General features: G+C 43.3%; 1 protein-coding gene across 6 annotated transcripts in view; it reads right to left on the minus strand.

The window, feature by feature from the left end:
• Window positions 1-4753: 4753 nt before the first annotated feature.
• The window catches only part of SLC37A1 (solute carrier family 37 member 1), a 36530-nt gene continuing 25752 nt past the window's right edge, over window positions 4754-15531 (minus strand). For all 6 annotated transcript variants that reach the window (XM_063393129.1, XM_063393127.1, XM_063393126.1 and 3 more), the window contains exons 14-21: window positions 14740-14802; window positions 13811-13896; window positions 13130-13178; window positions 12243-12316; window positions 11296-11374; window positions 9838-9935; window positions 7947-7999; window positions 4754-7312 (exon numbers count right to left, since the gene is read on the minus strand). In XM_063393129.1, coding sequence (XP_063249199.1) covers window positions 7297-7312; window positions 7947-7999; window positions 9838-9935; window positions 11296-11374; window positions 12243-12316; window positions 13130-13178; window positions 13811-13896; window positions 14740-14802 — 518 coding nt within the window. In that variant the 3' untranslated portion in view covers window positions 4754-7296. The remainder of the gene's footprint in view (window positions 7313-7946; window positions 8000-9837; window positions 9936-11295; window positions 11375-12242; window positions 12317-13129; window positions 13179-13810; window positions 13897-14739; window positions 14803-15531) is intronic.

Here is a 15531-nt window from a genome sequence, read left to right on the forward strand (position 1 = left end):
CTGAGACTGGTGGTGGCTCCATGAAATGAATATTGCTGCAAACAAACATCATGTGTTGGTTTGAAAGCAAAACCAGTGAGACTCCAAGTCAGAAATAAAATTTAATAGAGAGAGAACAAACAACAAGAAAGATAAAAATAAAATAAAAATAAGACAAATGCAATACTACAAAGGACCACTGACAGAGTCAGAATGCAAACCTGACACCGTGTTGGTCAGGGTGTTGGAACCAGCCCGCAGTGAGTCCTCCCAGAGTGACAGATGTGGCTCTGTTGGAGTAGAGATGATCCTCAGGAAAGGGTCCAGTCATCCTCTGGGAATCCAGTGGGAACAGGCTCCCTTGGTGTTTGGGATTGCTGTTTTATCCTGGTGGAAAGGCTTTGGCTCCTCCTGCTGGGTGGAGCATCTCCCAATGGGATGAGGTGATGTTATCAGTCCTGTGAGAGCCTTCAATGGCCCATTCACAGGGGATGTCCCTGGGAGGAGGATGGGTGCAGGAAGAGATAAGGAGGCCCTGCCTTATCTGCTGTTATCAGGTGTCCCATTAAGAGAGGGCATCTGCCCTCTCTCTACCTCTAGAGTTACAAGAGATAAAGAACAATATCTCCCAACTGGCTTCAACAGATGAAAATAGAATACACATTTTTGGTTACATTTTTCAACTCAGGACACATCACCACTAGGATTGCTCAATATTAATTTTAGGAATTCCCACCGAGTCCTCTGCAAGGATACACAGACCTCCAATAGGATTAAGATATCCCAACACTACCCAAGAGGAGCCCCACACTCTCCTTGTGTCTTTGGGGTCCAGTTTCTCCCCAGTGCTGCCTCTGCTGCTCCCTGGGTGCATCTGCCCCGTGTTTCTTTGGCCATGATCCCCAGCTCAGCCTCTAAATCCAAAAGTGAGGAGGTTTAAACTCAACCAAGTCCTCCTGAGACACGAACCCCATGGCTCAGGATCACTTTGTGAAAGCATCCTGCATCCTGCCCTTGGCATCCCAGCCCAGCCTCCAGCAGGAGCAGGAGCTGCTGCAGGGCAGCTCAGACACCTGCACAGGCAGAGCCCAGCAAAGGCTGCTCCAAAACAAGCCAGGATCTGACTCTGAGTGAATTGAACTGTAATTCACAAAGTAATTGCTTGGCCAAACTTGCTTGAAAACAGATTCACACAGAATACTAAACTTGCATGGAAGGCACGTAGCATTACTTTTTTTTTCCCCCCCTAAAAAAATAAGACCAGCAAGGCAGTTTATCATAGGGGGTGGTTTTTTTGCTGTTGTTCCTAGCAGAACCCATTTATGTGGACAATTCCAACTGTGCTTGAAAAACACAGACAGCAAAAACAATGCAGAAGGCAGCTCCTGATGTTTACAGAGATGCATAAGGTGAATGCACCAGAGCTGCTAATCATTCCTTTGGACTGCTTTTATGGATCTGGGAGGAAAACTCTGGTCTCCTGAAAAAAAAAAAAACCCTGTGTATGGAAACAAGTCTGTGTTTTGGAATAACATCTGCCTTTTGATGAGACAGAGGAATGACATTTAGATGCTGCTTTGACAGATGCATTATTTTATTAGAGGATTTCAAGCAGGCAAACGGGGGAGAGCTTTGTTTTCCCTGTTACTGTAAGGCTTACATCATCTGCAACCTTTCTACCAGGAGGTCTCATTTCAAATGACAGTGAATATTGTTCTGAGAAATGCATGTGTTAGTTCTGCTTCAGATGTTCACAGGATTTCATCCATTCTCGCACCATTTCTGGGTGCTTTGCTGGTGATGGATTTCACCCTCCACAAAGGATTATTTGCTGATACCTGGGGTAAGTTTAGAGTTTCATGAGATGCCTGACAGGGATTTGTATGGGATTTTAATCCATCTCATTTAGCTCTAACACAGATATCAGTCCTAAACCAAACATCTTTGGGCTTCTCTGCCTACACTCCAGATTTGTCAGTCACCCTGGTTCTGCCTTTTTGGGCTGGTGACATCTGTTTTGAGAACTGCCACTGTGACAATCAGAGCAAGGAAACCCAAACATTTCTATTTTTCTCTGCATTCAGTGGTTGCACAGATTTACAGGCAGACACACAAAGCAGCTGTGATAGTGGATCTCCCTCAGTAGCAAGCAAGCGAGCAAGCAAAATTTGGAAGAAAGAGAATGCTCTTGAGACATTTTTTGACCTCTTTTGTTCTTTTTTACCATATTTTCTTCCTTTCATGTCACTGAAAAGCTGCAGCCAGAGGGAGAAGGGGAGGAGGATTTTATAAAGACTTTTAACAGCAATGGCTAAATTGAATCCTACTGTTACCTCTCAGTATAAAACTAAACCTGAAGATTCTGCCACAGAAGGACACAACATTCAGCTGCTTCCAACCAGCTGATCAGAGTAATTTAAGAATTAAATTCAGAACCTGCTGTACTTACTAAGCTGCAGCCTCATGTGGCCTGTGGTGAAATTAGGTGACTCAGACTCGAATAGAATACCCTGTCCTTGCAGCAGAAGTAACAGCAGTGTGTTTGCTGGAAGATTCAGAGGGAGCTCACCCCTTGCAAAGGTTTTGCCTGTGTCATTCAGCTGTGATGGGCTGCCCACACCAACCACCCCTCATATCACAGGGAAGAGAACTCAGAAATTGTTGATCACTTTTGTTTCACCATAGGAACTCAGGCTGCTGCTTCCAGTTCTGGCCCCAACGCTGGAGGCAGCTGCTGGTTTCTGAATAAACCATGAAATTCAGACCACCTGTTCAGGGTTTAGGTACCAGATAAACTGAAAATAACTCCAGCCTTGTAACAGCCTTGCAAAGTTCATTCTTACATGTGAAGCTGGTTTAGTGTCCTCCTCTGCTGAAACAAAGAACTGGACCAAAGGGAATATTGTGGAACTGTGGGGTTTTGTCAGCTGCTTTGTAAGAGAAGGAGGGAGAGAAACCCTACCCCAGTATCATAATGGGTGAAGAAAACATCCTTGAAATCCTCAGCCTTAAGTACAGCATCAGGAGACTTGGCACACTTTTTTGTAGCTGATGTCCTGATGCAGGAGTTGAGCAGGATCTTGAAATACCCTGAAGGAAGTTTGGCTCTTGTACTCCCAGTTTACAGAGCAGTCAATGTTTCACTGCAGCCAAGGGTAACTGGTAGACGGAGGAATTACACACGAAAAAAACCCAAAAAAACCACCTCAAGCATCATCCAATTATCTCCTTATTCCAAACTGAAAAGTAACCAAAAGAAGAGAGAAAAAGGAAGAAACGACCAACGCTTTCTAACAACCCAGTTTATTAAACTCTTGGGCAGAGTAACCCAGCACTTCAGGTCACTGGAGATGAGGCTGAATTACACCAGCAGTTAAATCCTCCCCTTCCCTCTCCCCAGCCAGAAGGATGACAGTCACATTTTTAACTCAGCACGGCAGCAAATGTAGTTCAAGGTCCCCAGGGCAGCAGACACAACCCCCAGGAGTGTCAGCACTCCCTGCAGGCTGTGACAGCAGGGCAGGACGTGTCCCCACCATCCCCTGCCTGGTTCAGCTGAGAGCAAAACAAAACCAAACCAGCCTTGCTCCAAGGTGAAAAGGGCGTAGGTCAGCAATCAGAACATCCTATCAGAGCTTGGGACAATCCATGAAATAATCTAATCTAACCACTTACATAATACACAGGCCATAAATTTAGCTCAGACCAGAGAACGCCACCATTACCTACCCTGAGCCTGTCGTTTGATGGAATTGTAATCAATCTTCCCTAAATTAATTCCAGATGAAAACCATCAGCCTCCAGCAGCTCTAAACAGCCTCTGATTTAATTTACACCATCTTACACCTGCCTCATCCTGAGCAGCACTTTTTTGCACAGACAACCCCAGGCATCAGTCGCTGCAGAAACCTTCCAGCATCAGCCAAAGAACCCCGGGCCCAAACACAACGAGTTCAGCCAGAGTCTGAGGCAGCACAGCCTTGGCACAAACACACGTGGAGGATTCCCACTGTTATTCTAAGGATGTTATGCCAGAAGCACATGCAATGATCTCCTGAAACGAATGGCAGAATCCCTTCTGGAATTTCCCTTACTAGCAAAACACGCAGGATTTTGAGTCTTGGTGCGCACAGTGGGTTTGCAGAACTTCCAGGCAGGAGGAGTCTCAAAGCAGCTTGTGGACACCACACTGCTGTCCCTGCTTCTTAATCACCTTCTCCCCACCCTTTAAATCCCTCCTGCACAGACACAAACCCCCTCTGCAGCGTGTCCAGCAACAGCCAGGGCTTTCAAAGATTTGCACAAGGGAAGCTCCTGCTCCCCATCAGGCAAAACAGAAACTGGGATTTGAGTCTCCCTTCTTTTATAAAGCAGCCCAGCTATTATTTTCTATTCCTGGGAGGCACATTTTGCTCAGAAATTCTGTAACCAGAAGTCGTTTTCTTTTCCAATCAGTTTTTCCCCACAGGATCTGTGGTTTGGACACTGTATGTCAGGCAGAGGCACAAAACCCCCCTCAAACATTTTAAGATAATCAAGACAATGGATGTTGGAGATGATCAGAGCTAGAGAGAAAGGATGAAGCTTTTCCATGCCAATTTCTTATATACTGAAGAGCAAGCAAAGCAGACAACAAAAATGTCACCTTAAAAGTCACCACAAGAGCCACACTCAGCCCCTGACTCAGGCAAATGTCCCAGCAGGAATGTCTGTCCTTCCAACCAATAAATGGAGCATTTCTTCATGGAGATGTAGAAGATAAAGTACTCAACACTTCTCTGTTCAGAATAGAATCTGTTTTTATTCAACACAGGATGGTGAATGGATGAAATTCACAATAATCAGCATTAAAAAACCCAACAAACCAACCCTGCAGTCGCATTTAAATTTGGCTGTACCTACTGGTCACTCACATTTTTACATACATAACTTTGTCATCTTGCCCATTTCCAGATTAATGGATACAGACACCTGACACTAACAAAACACACACCAGTTTATTCACTATTTGGGGGATCTTTAGACTTTTTTTTAAAAAGGAAATGAAATCTTTATCTTTTTTCCAACAAATCTGTAGCTTGGAGGGACTGAAATGTAATCTGTCATTACCTCATACCCGAGTCACTGCAGTGCAAAAGCTATTCAAATAAATAAATAAATAACAGCAGCAGCAGCCCCAATGAGTAAAACCCAAAACACACTTCAATATTTTCAGAAACACAACCAAAAGCTTTTAAACCTCAGACTTCAGCCCACAGGGAACAGCTTCTCAAAATCTGAGTGCAGCAGAGTTTGAACTGTTTCAGTAAACTAGTATAAAGTTTTACACTATTTTTGGGGAAAGGGATTGGAATACCCAGCTAAAGTGGTCCTCCATCCATCCCTCCCTCCCCACACAGGTACTCAAATTGTGCCAGGACAGCTGTTTGGGGGTTGCAATGTTATTTTTGCCCCATCAGAGGCTGTTTCAGTAGTGCCCCAGGTTGAGTGAGGAGCTGTGTGACATTCCAGGAGCAGTTTCCCATTCCAGGAGGATGGAAGTCCTTTCAAGTAACACTGCTGCACAATTCTGTCCCATTTAACCACGGGCAAAGCACAGCACAGATTTTTGAGTTCACACGTTGAGTATCCCCCCTGGTTTACTCAAAATGTGTGAGGTCAACCTTCCATCCAGGTAAGTGCAGGGACAGGACCCTCCTAGAGCTCCCTGCAAGGACCTGGCACCCTCCCTAATTCCCTGTGGGTCTGAGGTCATCCCTGCACCTCTGCTCAGCAAAACAGCTAAAAATGAGCCCAGTGCTGTAACAAACCAGTGAAGCAACTCAAAGACTGAGCAGGTACAAAACAGCCCTGGAAATTAAGTGTTACCAGCAGCTGATGGGACATCCCTGAATATTTTGCAGGGCTTTTGAAGTGTTTTGCTAATCGAGTGGAGAGACTCTTGCACTGTCTCACAAAACTTAAAGAGCATAGAGCAAGACAAAGGCCTAGAGCTTTAATAAATACAGTTAAGGACAACAACACAGTTTAAATTACCTAATCTTTGTGATCTAAGTATAAACACCCCATACAAAAAAAGATCTCTTTTCACAGAAAGATTTCATACCCAAAAAACATTAAAAAAAAATCACAGAAACATTCTGTTTGCAAAGCAGACAGCTGTACAAAGAACTGATATGTACTGAAGACATGAAACCATCTATTTTCTGGGTAGCACTAGGTACTCCAAATGTTCTCTTACAAACTACCACCCACACAGGTAAATTTTCTTCTCTGGTATTTTGGCTCCAGATCTAAAACCCAGAGCCACTGGAGAGAGATTTCTGGATATTGAGGCCTGGATTTGATGACAACTTCCACTGAAACCCAAGAGAGACCCCTGTGCACCAAAGCAGCTTCACCTGCTGAGTCCTGTGGGGCTGAAGCCCAGCACAGCTCACAGCTCTCTGCCACCCCAAAGAAATCCCTCTCATGTCAGCCCAGCCTAGCAGAGCAGCACAATCCAGTGATGTTTGTACAATTAGTTTATAATGCCCTGAAAAATCATTAGAGCCCTCACTGGAAATTGTGACTCATAAACTGCTTTTTGTTGCTTAGGACTCCTGGTTTTTTGCATAATCCTAATGGAGGACTAACATCCATCCAGAGGATCTATGAAAACTGCTAACTGCAGTACACAGCCAAGAGGAAATTCTATTTTATAACCTACCAAAAGGCTGGATGCTGTCCTTGGGAAGTACTGTAGCTAAAAACTAATAATACAGCGGGGTTATTATTGTCTGAGCAGCTTCAAATACCAATAGCAGCACATATCTTAATAACCAGCTGATATTGTCCTCTATAAAGTGATGCTCTAGTGTGCCCAAGATAACATAAGAAACACATACTTTGCTCACTGACACTGGGACAGTCACTCACAGACTGTTAAAATTTCAACTTCCTTCTGCTCCAGCTTTGCCTTGATTTTTGGCAAATACACAGTTCATAGTTTCAATTAAAAACATCCTATCAAAAGAAAGAAAAAAGGCACTTGGTATTTCTCTTTGGCTCAGTTGAGGTGTGCTGCTGAGACCTTCCCAAAGTCCCCATCTCTTCATGTGATGAACAGTTGCCATCCTGAGGTACTTTTTCATGTGCAAAAATCAGAGCTTCAGGGATTTACCAGCTGCATGTCTCACACTGCTCCCAGCAAAGCTGCAGGGCTCTTCACCACACACACACTCTTCAAATACACAAGAAGGTCTCCCGTGGAGTTTGGTTTTCAGGGAAGAGCTCCATCCACTGGCACACTCCTTATCCCAGCTCTGGTCTCGTAGCTTAGTGCTCTTTGAACCTAAAACAGCAACGAGGCAGGAAAAGCTGAGGTGTGAGGCAGAACAGACACCAGGAGGCAGGAGCCAGCCCCTGCTGTGCATTTTTCTATTTCTCTCCATTTTACTTCTCCAAAATTCTACAATCACAGGGCTCAATTTAGATTTTGTGTATTGATTCAGTGGAATTTTTTTTTTCAATTCAAAATACTGTAAATTGAGAGTCACCTTTTCCTGACAGGAGAACTTTTGGGAAAAGTTACATTTCAAACTATTACTAAATACAGGGCAGGCAATTCCCCACCTGCACAATGAAACCCATGAAGGATTATATATTTGGGAAAAAAAAAACCCACAAACAAGAGACTGTGACAGAGCTGTGTTTTCAGATATTTTTCAAAAGAAAATGTTCTAAAGGATCATGATTTGAAAACATCAAACTGAGGTTACTCTTTTGAAGCAGAATTAGAACAGACAGAAATGGATACACACAAACCTTAACATGCCCAGTCTACATTTGGGTATTATGGGACAAAGGTTGGAACTGATCCTGGAGGTTTTTTCCACCCTCAATGATCATTTATGACTGTATATGGAAGGCTTAGAAATATGTTTTCAAAGTGTTATTAAAGAGCAGCAGCCATACAAAACACTTACAGGGTGTGATCTGCATGGCACTGAAGTTCCTTCTGGATAAGACGGAGTAAGAGCTGCAAAAACAATCACAAAATCTCCTTTAGTATCATCCAGACAAACAAGAAGCAGAATTATTCATTGTTCTTTGGAGAGTTTCTCATTTGAAACATTACCCTGTAATGCTGAACTTGTTTTAAAAAAATAAAGATTTACAGATGCTCAGTAATGTTTGGAAGAGGAGCTTTCACAATAAGCAGGCAAGACGAAAATAATTTCCTTTTTCCATCTGAGAGGTCAATTTCTTCACAAAACCCACAATGGTTTCCTGGTTACTTTACCAGCAAATGGGTGAAGAAACCAGCAGAGGGACCCCGAGGCTTCAAGAAAACGTGCCAGAAAGAAATTTTGAAGCATGGAAGTATTTTAGCTGCTATTTGCAAAAACAACTCTGTGTGTGAAAAGCTTTAATCCCACAATTAGTCAAGGTGAGTACAGACAGTCATGTTTGCTTGTCTGTGCAGTATCAGGGCTTTCAGGTGCACCTTAAAAGGATTATTGAGACAGCAGCAAGAAGTGATTTTACAATCTGGTGGTTCTCATGTACTTTAAAGACAGAATTGGAGCTTTCAGGGTTCCTCACTATTTCAGGTTATCTTATCCTCAAAATCTCACTATTATAAATATAAGTTTGCTCACTCTTTTAAGAATGAATGTTTTAAGGAGTTAAAATATTTTCAGAGGCACAGAAGTGGCCAAGAATGACAGAACTGAATGCCACATAAGAGGCTAAATCCCCCTCCAGGTATCCTTGGAGAAATAACATTTAAACACAGGTAGCCATATGCTGCACTGCAAAAACCAGGAAAAGCAGGACAGTTATGGAAAAAAGGATTTATTACAACTGCAGAGTCAAACCTCTCAAAACCAGAGCTTTGCAAAGGTGTTTTAATTGATTCTGCAAAGAAATGTGGCATCTTTTCATTTATTCAATAACTGTAAGAGAAAAACAATGAGAATTTTATCTAAGAAAAATATGACAACCTCCCAAGCCTCACTCTGCAGCATAAAATACCAAATGCTGAAAGCAGCACAAACCAGGATTTGCTGCTGTGGATGAAGCTGCTGTCTATCAGTGGCAACATGCTTCAGCTATTAACTTATCCAATTTATTGAATTTCCAGAGAATTACTCTAAAACATGGGAAAAAAAAACTTTTAAAGGCAGGGTTTAATTTGAATTCAGAAAAAAAAAAGCCTCAGCTGTAACTCAAAGGCTTTCTGATTTTCTTGTGTCAGGAAAGGAATTGTCTGACACTCAGCTCCTCTGCAGGAGCCCAGAACTCAGTGCTTTGGACCAGGCCAGCACCTGTGTGCTCTTTTTTTTTTTCCCCAAACATCTGCTCCTGGTTACTGTGAAAAGCCAGGACTGTAGTTCTTCATCTAACTTAGCATAGCTGTTTCAGGGCCCATATGGAATATGGGATTTATTAACATTCAACAGCTTCATTATCAGGGTGATTTTGGTGATACTGCAATGCAGGAAAACATTTTTTATGGCTTTGATAAACTGGTTTTAAATAAAACGGAAGTGATTCTTCCATGAGTGGAACTGAGGCAACTTCTAGGTCTAAATATGAAGGTTTACTTGCAATTATGCCTGCTCTAAGTTGCTCAGCCAGCAATTAACAGCTGGGTATTTGCTCAGGAATTGAAGTGCATCAGAACTGAGCTGCACTTTTGGTTAAAATTAGATGAGAATTTCAAAACGAGCAAATTTGCTGTTAGATTGAAAAATCTCCTACACCACTGGAAGTCTAATACAACACAGAATATTGAAATGGCAAAAGAACAAATTGCTTTTTGGGACAGCTTAGCACAGAGGAAATACACATCACCTAAATTTTTAGACTTACTAGCAAGGCACATGCATCTGCCACCATGAGCATGTAAAACACATTGTTCCAGCCAGAAGGGGAAATAAGGCCAGCCAGGAGAGGTCCCAAAGCTGCACCTAAAATATAACATTGGCATTATATTTTGGAATCTTATATTATATACTGACAGCACTGTGAAATTTAATATTTATTGTATTGAAATGTAGTTATTCCGAATTAGAGTATCCGTTTTTCCACCTAGTTAACTCAGTATTACCTGATGTATTAAAAAGTCCCAGGAAGTGCAAATCATTACTGGTACAGACAGGAAGCTGGAAGACTTGGATGTGTGATAAACATCTGCCTTTGGCTCAACAAAATGCTCATCCAGTACTGAGCTGAATTTACTGTTTTCCCTTCCACGTGGAGGGCATAAATAAAATATCCCTGATCCCAGGACTACCCAGTGCCATCTCCTTTTGCTGTCTGTGCCAGTATCAGTGATCCTCTCCTTCTTCACACCCTCAGGTGTGGCACCACTGGAGGCTTCAGGTGAAGTTTGTGCTATTCCCCATTGTCTTGGGTTGCAATGCAAGATGTAACCAGGGGTCTGTATTCTATTGCCAGCTGTTCAAACCAGCTGGGGCAGGGTTCTTTATCCCTTCCAGGACCCATCCTCCCTCCAGGGGATCTCTGCTGTCCATGGGCCATCGAGGCTCACTGCAGGGCTGATCCAATTCCATCATCCATGGGAGATGCTGCACCCAGGGGAGGAGCCCAGCATTCCCACCTGGATAAACCCTGGGATTGAGAGCCCAGCACAGCCTGTGTGCTCTGCATTCCCACCTGGATAAACCCTGGGATTGAGAGCCCAGCACAGCCTGTGTGCACTGCATTCCCACCTGGATAAACCCTGGCATTCAGAGCCCAGCACAGCCTGTGTGCTCTGCATTCCCACCTGGATAAACCCTGGCATTCAGAGCCCAGCACAGCCTGTGTGCTCTGCATTCCCAGAGGAAGGCTGGACCCATCTCACCCCACTGCACCTTCAGAGAAAACTCCACCCTTCTACAGGATCATCTCTGCTCCAACAGAACCACATCTGTCACTGTAGGAGGACTTGATTGGACTGCTGCCAACACCCTGACCAACAGGGTGTCAGGTTGTGTTCTGACTTTCTCAGTGTTTTTATTTGTTTGCTTTTTTGTAGTACTGCATTTTAATTAATTTTCCTAGTAAAGAACTGTTATTCCTATTCCCATATCCTTGCCTGAAAGTCCCTTAATTTCAAAATTATAATAATTTGGAGGGAGGGGGGTTACATTCTCTATTCCAAGGGAGGCTCCTGCCTTCCCTGGCAGACACCTATCTTTCCAATCCAGGACACCCATATCCAAAACTATTCTGAGGCCTGGCAAAGCGTGACCTGAAGAGCCCAGTTTCTCAGAAATGCTTTGTTTCAGCCTGTTAGAGCTGGGGCAGGTGGCCTTGGCTTACCCACAGATCCTGTCCCGTCGATGATCGCTGTCACTGTGGACAAGGCTCTTGAGTTCCCTTTCAGGCTTTTATGGGTACCCTGGAGGGACAGAGATGGCTTAGACCCAGCCTGAGCTGAGCTCTGAGAAAGCCCTGGTTAAAGCATCCATCTCCCACCCCTCCACATGGCATCTGTGCTCTGGAGGTACCTCCAGCACCCTGCAATGTCAGCTCCTTGAGCAAGGCTGAGGGTGAAATGGGCATTGCCTGCTGGTCACCTTGGTCTGGCCAACACCTCCAGGCCAAGGACAGGGCTCCAGGACATGCCTGGAGATTTCTACCCTGCCCCTTTTCCTGTATTTACAACATTCCTGCATTCAAGACAGTAAGAGGACTTTTGCCTCTTGCTTGGTGCCCTAAAGGACCAACACATTACAAAACAGACTTCCAAAGTCTCCCTACTGAGCAATGTTCATGTTTTCCCATAGCATTTGTGACTTGGCAGATCTGATCCTGCTGCAAGTGCTGGCAGCTTAAGTACCTGGACTTCTTATTTTCACATACCTTTACTTCTGTAAAGGTCTGTGCCAGATACAGCTTTCTGATGGGAATTAAATCACCAGTTCATGTCTCAGACAGGTACAGCTCCTCCAATCATTTAAAAATGCAAAATATGAAAGGGGACAAGGCTCCTGCACAGAGGCCTGGCTTTGCATGCAACCTTCAGATTCAATCTGGGCTGTCACCCACAGTCTTGTGAGTGGTCAAGAATAATTTAGATGCTCTCACAAGCATGGCACTCATTCATACTAGAACACCAACTCTAAAACAGATCTCAGTGGCTGAGTTCAGCACTGCCTTTCCAGCTCCTCACTGCCTTGCTTTGGGACAAAGAGCCCCTTCCCTGGTGACCCTGCACAAGTCAAAGGGCTCTGGAGGCCAAATGTCACAGGGGAAGCCACACTCACCAAGTCAGCAGAGACAGCAGTGGTGATCAGGGCATAGGGGCCATTCACCAGGGCACCACTGATAAGCAGCATCACTGTTCCAAGTTTAAAATAAAAGGCAAATGTGAGTTGAATGAAAAAATGTTTACCATAACAACAGGAGACATCACAGCCTATGGTTCCCAAGTGGTTTAATCCTTCCTTGGCACCCCTGACCCAATACAGAATTGGGAAAGGATGAAACCAACATCCATTCCTGTCTCTTTTCAATGCTCACTCCACGATGTGAATCCTCAAACATACCAGAAGATGGGGCTGAGACAAAAATCACTTCCCAGGGTCTTTACTGATCCTGGCAGGTCACAGAAAGGGGAATATTGGACTAAACTGACCATGAGGACAGGGGTTGCTCACAAGATACACCCACAAGGCCCTTCTCTCCTTATACAGCACCAGAGGACTCTAAAAGTGAACGAGGCCTTTAGGTAGGTGAGACACCACTGCCAGCACTTGTGTTTTCATTTCTAGTTTGAGGCAACAGATAGAAAGCCACAGGGGAATTCACCCTATTCAAGTAAAGTTAATGCTGCTGTCAGAAGTACCACAGGCAATATTTAAATATCTCTGACATTTGGCAGAAGGGATAAAAAATCCTGTGCTGACACAACAAGCTCCAGAAAGACAAATGATATTAACTAAACCTGTTCTCCTGCCACCCCTTACTCATTTCCTACCTTCCCACTTCAACCTGTAAAAAGCCTGCAAGACCAAATCTAAGGAATTTGATTCCATACTTCCTCTTCTAAGGAAAAGATAAAATAGAAAACAAAGGACAAAAGGAAAGAGCATCAAAGGTTACAAATGCAAAGTTCATAGAAAGCTAGGCAGAATAATTAAATAATACTCACCCACAGTAGCCTCAAGGCCCATTTTACTGACTGCAGAGAACATGTATAGCTGTAAATAGAATAAATAAGCACTCAATACCAACATATGGACTAATCCTGGGTTCCCCATTTGCTCCATGTTAACTACAAGATATCTTAGTTGGTATTACATGAAAGTTCCAGGTTTTACTAAACCCTTTTAGGCCACAGTAGAATGATTGTTTGATTGGACACAGAAGGGAGGTAAGGAGTAGGATCCTCTATGGTGTTTCAGAAGGAAGGGCTGTGCTATGAGACCACTCAATTTTAAACTCTCCAACTGCAGCTTCAGCACAGCACAGAATACAGGTCATGAAAAATCAAATAAAAACGCCTCTCTCATGTCCATCTGCTGGTTTTCCAAGAGTTACAGCTTAGAAATTTCAGCCTTTGAGCAGCTAAAATTCTTAGCATCAAGTTTTACAAGAGTGAAACTTTTCATACACTCTGTAACAAAAAAACCCCAACACATTAGACTTGTTTGCTTGTTTAGTAAACAAGACTGTGAGCTTGTTCAGCCCCAATATCTTTACTTGCTCAACTTTTCATGCCAGTTTTTAATCTGTTTTTACTCTTTACATGCAGGCTGGGAGATGCTGCCTGCAGAACTGTCCAGGGCATGGTGTCACAGCCTCAGGCTGTCAGAGAGGGGCAGGCTCTTACCGTGGGTGCTGCAAGCAGCAACATCATTCCGCAGGTTGATGCCCTCTTCTCCAGCCTGTCTGAAATGAGACCTGCCAAAATCCCACCTGAAAGAACACATAGGTGTGAGGAAAACATTCAGGGTGTGTTTTGCACAAAAGACATCAGTTTAATTTAATGCAACAGAACCCAAAGGCTTTTACTGCACAGTTACACAATTCACACAGCAACATCCTCATTAACTGAAGTAGTTCTGACCTGAAGACAACAGAAGCAGACACTTGTTCCTCCTCATTATTTATTCCAAATATCCAAGGCAAAAAGCCTTTTACCAGGTGCCACATGGCCCTACTGCTGGAGTTCTGGTATTCCACTCATTGGTCTCTTAATTCCTCCCATGCAATAGAAAACTTGGTTCTCTGTCCGTGTCCCACTGCAACCAGGGAAACAAACTGAACTGTCTGCACTGACATGAAAATGTATTCAGTGGTCACCTTGAAAATTATAAAGGAATAGCCTAGTCCTTATTACTATTCTGATCTCCCAATTTTATCACATATAGTTACATAAGGCATCAAAAAAATCCCAAACCAAAACACCTGTGGGTATTAACCTTTGTGCCCACAAAATCCACACCACTGAACAAACAGGGACAGTTCTCTTGAAGTTAGACTGACAAAAGGAAGTATTTTGATGGTTGGTGACCAGGACTCGTGGGCCAGAGCTGACAGAGATAAAAGATTCCACAATTTGACTATTCCAATCTGTACTGGACAGTGTCACTGGCTGTGAAGGTATTTTACTACATTTTCACTTTTCAACACAATTCTCAGCTCAGTATCTTTTCTTCAGTAGAAATAATGCAAATGAACTATAAAATATGCAAGCTGTGTGTACCAGAACCTTTCCTGAACTGGTGTGATCAAGAGTAAAGTACCATTAAAACTTACCAAAGATCCCACCCACATCAAACAGTGTAGAAAGATCCCCAGCTCTTTTGGCATCAAGATGCTCTGGTGAGAGAAGCAAAACATTTGTCTCATTCCTGGGCTATAAAACATGGAAATCTCAGCAGTCTTGTCATGCCAGGGCAAAGGCATCTTACAGCAGAATTCTTTATTCAGAATAAGCCACAATAAGGTGACATTGTGTAAAAGAAGTAGTAACAAAAGTAGGTATTCAGCAGTACAGACTTTTGAATGCAATTACTCTCACTTTTATCATCACAGAATTACAGGATGGTGTGGGTTGGAAGGAATCTTTAAAGGTCACCCAATCCAACCCCTCTGCCATGAGCAGGGACATCTTCAATTAGTCCAGGATGCTCAGAGCTCCATCCAGCCTGAGCTTGAATTTTTCCAGGGATGGGGCATGCACAGGTTCTATGGGCAGCCTGCTGCAGTGTTTCACCACCCTCACTGCAAAAAAATTATTCTTGATATCTAGTCTAAATCTACCACCTTTTAGTCTAAAATCATTACTCCTTCTCCTATCACAACAGATCTTGCTAAAAAGTTGGTCCATCTTGCACTCTAAAAGTATAAAAAAATCAAAACATCAGTACAGAACAGATAAAGAAACTCATTTACATGATTTTGTACATGTTTTAATAGGACACTTCAATCATGAAAATATTGTTAGAAAGTAAGTTTTTGATTTGTTTGCAAGAGCCAAAGACACGGCATTTATGCCTGGAATTACTGAAGATAAGCCAGTCACTTCTATTTTGAAAATGCCCTCTC

Source organism: Prinia subflava, chromosome 3 (genome assembly GCF_021018805.1).
Source record: "Prinia subflava isolate CZ2003 ecotype Zambia chromosome 3, Cam_Psub_1.2, whole genome shotgun sequence".
Classification (NCBI taxonomy): Eukaryota; Metazoa; Chordata; class Aves; order Passeriformes; family Cisticolidae; genus Prinia; species Prinia subflava.